The sequence below is a fragment of the Eptesicus fuscus genome, chromosome 5, assembly GCF_027574615.1.
Source record: "Eptesicus fuscus isolate TK198812 chromosome 5, DD_ASM_mEF_20220401, whole genome shotgun sequence".
In the NCBI taxonomy this organism is placed as follows: domain Eukaryota; kingdom Metazoa; phylum Chordata; class Mammalia; order Chiroptera; family Vespertilionidae; genus Eptesicus; species Eptesicus fuscus.
Genome location: NC_072477.1, coordinates 43,205,878 through 43,211,877, shown reverse-complemented (window position 1 = coordinate 43,211,877; position 6,000 = coordinate 43,205,878). Strand labels below are relative to the sequence as shown.

General features: G+C 54.7%; 1 protein-coding gene across 7 annotated transcripts in view; it reads left to right on the top strand.

Annotated features, from left to right (window-relative positions):
- The first annotated feature begins 1,109 nt into the window (after positions 1–1,109).
- The window catches only part of MAP2K5 (mitogen-activated protein kinase kinase 5), a 273,560-nt gene continuing 268,669 nt past the window's right edge, over positions 1,110–6,000 (top strand). For all 7 annotated transcript variants that reach the window (XM_054716100.1, XM_054716099.1, XM_028141851.2 and 4 more), the window contains exon 1: positions 1,110–1,923. In XM_054716100.1, the coding sequence (XP_054572075.1) occupies positions 1,789–1,923 (135 nt within the window). In that variant the 5' untranslated portion in view covers positions 1,110–1,788. The remainder of the gene's footprint in view (positions 1,924–6,000) is intronic.

The following is a 6,000-nucleotide window of genomic DNA, read 5'->3' as shown; positions in this document are numbered from 1 at the left end:
ATGTGCACCTTCATTAGAAAGAGAGAAAGGACAAACCTACAGTATGCAATTTTTAAAAATATATATATATATTTTTATTGATTTCAGAGAGAAAGGGAGAGAGAGAAAAACATCAATGATGAGAGAGGATCATTGATTGGTTGCTTCCTGCACGCCCCCTACTGGGAAGGAGCCTGCAACCCATGCATGTGCCCTTGATCAGAATCGAACCCGGGACTCTTCAGTCCCTAGGCGGAAGCTCTATCCACTGAGCCAAGGGCCATTATGCAATTTTTAAATAAATGTCTCTATGGGCACCTTAGGTTAAAAAAATTAAGCCCTTTAAAATCTGAGGTTAACAAGGCGCTTAAAAATAACCAAGGGTTATTGCTACTGCCTGTGATCGAACCGATCACGTAAACATTGCAACCTACTTGAAAATTCATGGACTAGACTGGGTATTTTTTTTTTTTTTGCAACAGTCTAATAGGAGACGATGATGCCACTACTGCACTTGTCTGCAGGCAGTTAAAACTCTGAATTTCTTTATCGTTGCTTTGAATGGGGAGCTGTTTGCTGTTTCTGCGCAATCGTGGGGCAAAGAACCTCCCTGAAAGAAAAAGTCAAGTACGCTTTGCTAACGTGGGAGCAAGCTGTCGAGCCTCTGGATCGCTGAATTGGAAGAAGGAAAAGAAAAAGACAACTTTTTTTTTTTTTTTTTTTTTTTTTTAGTTCTTGCCTTGCTCTTGCTGGTTTGGTGCACAAGCCCCCAAGAAGTTGAGGCACCCGGCCTGACAAAGTAAGGAGCGAGGACAGCAGCAGTTCTGGCTTTCCGAGGCGTCTGTAAAGGCAAACAGTCCGCAGTGGTCCGCCGTCAGTGGTCGTTGGCGGACTCCAGCGCTAGTTCCGCTTCCTCCTCCGTTAGTTAGGTGCTCTCACCTCGCCGTCTCTAAGGAGGGTCGGGGGGTGGGGGTGGGAGGTGGGAAGGAAAAGCAGTCACTCGGTTGCCGCGGGCGGTCCCTGGGCGCCCGCAGTCTCGCGAGTGGGCGGGGCCAGCCGTCCCCTTGGGCCCCGCCCTCCGGGCGCGGGGGCGGGGCTTGCCGGGGGCTGCCCTCTTCCAACATGGCGGCTCGGGAGGCGGGTTCCTTCCACTGGCTCCCGTGGTTCCGGGGCCGCGCAGTTTGGTTCCGGAGTAACTGTGCCCTAAGCTGCCGCCTTTCTGCTTCTGCTCCTGCCGCAGCCGCTGCCGGGACGCACGGCCTCGGGCGGCCGGGGCTGAGCCCGCGTGTCTGGCTCGGGTTGGGGCGGAGGACTCGTCCCCGACACGCCCACGGAGGGCCCCCCTCGGCTTTTTCATAGTCTGGCGGCCACGGGGCTTCCTAACAGCCTGGGACAGAGTCCGCTCCTGGCTGGGACCCTCCCCTCGTCCGCAGAGCAGGAGTGCACCCCTGCCGCTGTACCCCCCTAAAACGGGGGCTTCCTCTGCCGTCTCCTCGCCTCCACACAGACGGCCGAGAGCTGCGCGACCCCGTTTTGCCCTCTTTCCCAACTCGAGAACCTTCTGACCTCCGCTAGTTCCCACTGGCCCCTGCCCCTCACCCCGTCCAGGCTCCCTGGAGACATCCTCCATCCCCACCCAGCTGGGCCTAGGAGGGCGCCTACGGCCCCTTCTTGACCCCCCCCCCTCCTCTCTAATACCCCTCGCTCTCTGTCCCCTTCCCCTCATCCCCCTCGTCACCCCTTGGAGCCCCCGCCTAACCAGGGGCCATGGACACCCCCTACCCCAGGACGTGAGCCCCTTGAACTGTAATGCTGTGGCTGGCCTTTGGCCCCTTCCATGCCATGGAGAACCAGGTGCTGGTGATTCGCATCAAGATTCCAAATCGGGGCGCCGTGGACTGGACGGTGACCTCCGGCCCGCAGTTACTCTTCAGGGATGTGCTGGTGAGTGTTCATCTCGGGGTGCAGACCCCAGCGAGGGGGGCGCAGGGGTCTCTGGAGCAGCCAGCCCCTGACCCCCTGACTCTTACTTGGCCCTGGCCTTCTATGGGGCCAGTTTCATTGCTTCGGCCACAAGCATTGATTAGTTGCATGGGCACAAATCTGGCAAATGTGCAGGGCCCTGGGGGAAATAAAGATGATCAGAGTGAACCCCTGCCCTCAAGGAGCTCACAGCCTGAATTGGGTGGGACAGAAGCAGCTGGGATACCGAGAGCTGAGTCTAGAAGAGAGTTTTTCTCAAGTGTTTTTTGGAATGTCCCTGGCCAGATGCCAGCCACGACTTTCCACTGAGTTCCCTGAACTTGGTGACCAGCAGGAAAGGGAAACAAGGCAGCTGTATCTATCATGTTTCTTCAGAAACAAGGTGTCATTCGTTTTAAGATATTATTTTAAGTACCCTAAGAAAGCGCGCGCGCCGCACATTGTACAAGAACAGCCCGACTTCAGAGATATTAAAATAGGGGGAAATGTGCATTTTAGAATCAGTGATGTATTCTTGCTTTCATAATCAATACTTGGGATGTGTTTGAAATAAAATCATGGAATGGGAGAGCACCTGCTTGGAGGTGGCCTGTTGAGCCCGCTTATCTTTCTTTGCAGATAGTTACTGAGGAGCAAGCCTTGAGGTGAAATGACTGTTCCAAAGCCCTGTTGCTTGAGTTGGGGAGTCAGTACCAGAGCTCGATTTCCTTACTTTTACTTAGTATTTATTTCCACATACGGTAGTGCCTTTCTCGTATTTTAGCATTCATTTGAGGTAGACAATGTATTGTGCCCATTTTATTGGATAACTGAGGTATCAAAGGCAGAGCTGACACATACCAAGAAGCACTTTGCAAATACCAGATCCATCTTATCTACATGCAAGATAAGATTGGGCTGGGTGGAGGTTCTTGGCGGGAGAAAGATCTGCGATGAGATTTTTGGTTGTCATAGGTTACCCAATCAAAATTTGATCCCTGTATCTTTGTTTTGGGTTCTGGATGTTACTGACCACTCAGACCATACAGATTTTCAGGTGTCTGGCCCAGGAGTGCAGAGGCTCGAGTCCACTCTTGTACACCAAATGCCATCCTCTTTGCATCTAGAGTTCTCCACACACTCCCATGCACATAGGTTTCCCCTCATGCTAAAGGTCCAAACTCCTTCATATGGTCCTCTGGGCCCGTCTTGATTGGCTCGTCCTTGCCTGGCACCAGCTTCATTGCTCACCACAACCCAACGAGCGTCTGTGCTCCAGGCATTTAGAACTAACCTCGAGTTCTCCCAGGTCCCCACGCGGCCCTTCAGCTGGCCAACTCCCACCTGTCCTTCAAAGCCCAGCTTCACTTTCCTTCCACTTTAGCCTGGTTACTTGCCCCTCCTCAGTGTTCCCACAGCTTTGTTCCGGCAAAGCACATAGGCTGTGTCATAATTTTGTCTGTCTCCTCCACTAGATGGTCAACTTCTGGAGGAGATGGCCATCTCTGGTTCCCCTCTGTGTCTGGTGCTGCATAGGACCTTGAAATATTTGTTAAGTGAGGGATCTTCACATAGGATGCATGCAATTATGGTTTTGTGGGCAGCACACTAGGTTTTGAATTTTAAAAAATTTGGGCTTAATGGCAAGCAGTCTCACTAACTAGACAAGTCATTCTACTTTTCTGAGCCTCAGTTTCCATGTAAAAGAGGGATAATTGTGAAGATTACATGAGATTGTGTCTATAGAGAAACATGAGCTCACTTTCACTTTACTTATTTGAGATAGAACGTTTTAAATAAAATGGTACAACATTTACTTAAAGACAAACTCTGGAGCCAGACTGCTTGAGTTTAAATTGTAAGCTCTACCAGGCAAGTGTCTCATTTTCTTCATCTGTTATTTGTGTGTGTGTGTGTGTCAATCCTCACTCAAGGATGTTTTTTCCATTGATTTTTAGAGAGAGTGGGAGGAAGGGAGGGATAAAGGGATACATATACATACATATACATATATACATATACACATACACATACACATATACATATATTAGAGGCCCAGCGCGTGATTGAAATCACGCAAGGAGGCACCCTGCCTCTCGCTGTGCAAGGAGGCAACCCGTGGGTGGCCGGGACCCATGCCTGACTCGCAGTGCCCCCCGGCCACCCTGCCTGTGTTCGCTCTGGGGCTGCCCGAGCCGCCACGCTGGCTCGGACAGGGCCCCCTGTCTCTGTCTCCGTCTCTGCTCTGGGCCTCACCTGCAGGCGCAACCTCCTCCTGTCCGATCGTGACCCATTACGATGTCCCGGCCTAATTTGCATATTACACACACACACACACACACACACACACACACACACATACTAGAGGCCCGGTGCATGAAATTTGTGCACGGGGGTCGGGGGGGTGTCCCTCAGCCCAGCCTGCACCCTCTCCAATCTGGGACATCCCTCTCACAATCCAGGACTGCTGACTCCCAACTGCTTGCCTGCCTGCCTGCCTGCCTGCCTGCCTGATTGCCCCTAAACGCTTCTGCCTGCCAGCCTAATCACCCGCTAACCACTCCCCTGCCAGCCTGATCGACACTTAACTGCTCCCCTGCTGGCCCGATTGCCCCTAACTGCCCTCCCCTGCTGGCCTGGTCACCCCTAACTGCCCTCCCCTGCCCACCTGGTCCCCCCAACTGCCCTCCCCTGCTGGCCCTGTCACCCTAACTGCCCTCCCCTGCCAGCCTGGTCACTCCTAACTGCTCCCCTGCTGGCCCGATTGCCCCTAACTGCCCTCCCCTGCCCACCTGGTCCCCCCCAACTGCCCTCCCCTGCAGGCCTGGTCCCCCCCAACTGCCCTCCCCTGCAGGCCTGGTCGCCCACAACTGCCCTCCTCTGCCGGTCCGGTCACCCCCAACTGCCCTCCCCTGCAGGCCTGGTCCCCCCCAACTGCCCTCCCTTGCAGGCCTGGTTCCTCCCAACTGCCCTCCCCTGCAGGCCTGGTTCCCCCCACTGCCCTCCCCTGCAGGCCTGGTCACCTGCAACTGCCCTCCTCTGCCGGCCTGGTCACCTGCAACTGCCCTCCCCTGCTGGCCTGATTGCCTACAACTGCCCTCCCCTGCAGGCCTGGTCGCCCGCAACTGCCCTCCCCTGCAGGCCTGGTCACCTGCAACTGCCCTCCTCTGCCGGCCTGGTCACCCCTAACTGCCCTCCCCTGCAGGCCTGGTCCCCCCCAACTGCCCTTCATGCAGGCCTGGTCCCCCCCAACTGCCCTCCCTTGCAGGCCTGGTTCCTCCCAACTGCCCTCCCCTGCAGGCCTGGTTGCCCCCAACTGCCCTCCCCTGCAGGCCTGGTCACCCGCAACTGCCCTCCTCTGCCGGCCTGGTCACCTCCAACTGCCCTCCTCTGCCGGCCTGGTCATCCCTAACTGCCCTCCCCTGCAGGCCTGGTGTCCCCCAACTGCCCTCTCTGCAGGCCTGGTCCCCTCCAACTGCCCTCCCCTGCTGGCCTGATTGCCCACAGCTGCCCTCCCCTGCTGGCCATCTTGTGGTGGCCATGTTGTGTCCACATTGGGGTGGCCATCTTTGACCACATGGGGGCGGCCATCTTGTGTGTTGGAGTGATGGTCAATTTGCATATTACCTCTTTATTGTTAGGCTAGAGAGAGAGAGAGAGAGAGAGAGATTGCTGTGAGACACATCAAGTGGTTGCCTCCCACACACGATAGCTCGACTGGGGCCAGGGATGGAACATGCAACACCGGGATGTGCTCTTGACCGGGAATCGAACCTGAAACCCTTTGGTGCATGGGCTGACACTCTAACCATTTAGCAACACTGTCCAGGGCTCTTCATCTGTTCTTTTTTTTTTTTTTTTTTTAAAGAGGGGGCTGGAGGGGCAAATATGCCTACCTCACAATTCGGAGGACTGCTGGAGTTGGTACACCTAAAGCACTTAGAACAACCTGGAGCATAGTAAGTGCTCTGTAGTCCCCTTTCCAGCAGGGGAGGACATAGTAAGTGCTCTGTGACATAAGGATAGGGCCTGTGTCTTCTGCTTCTCAAGCATCTCTCA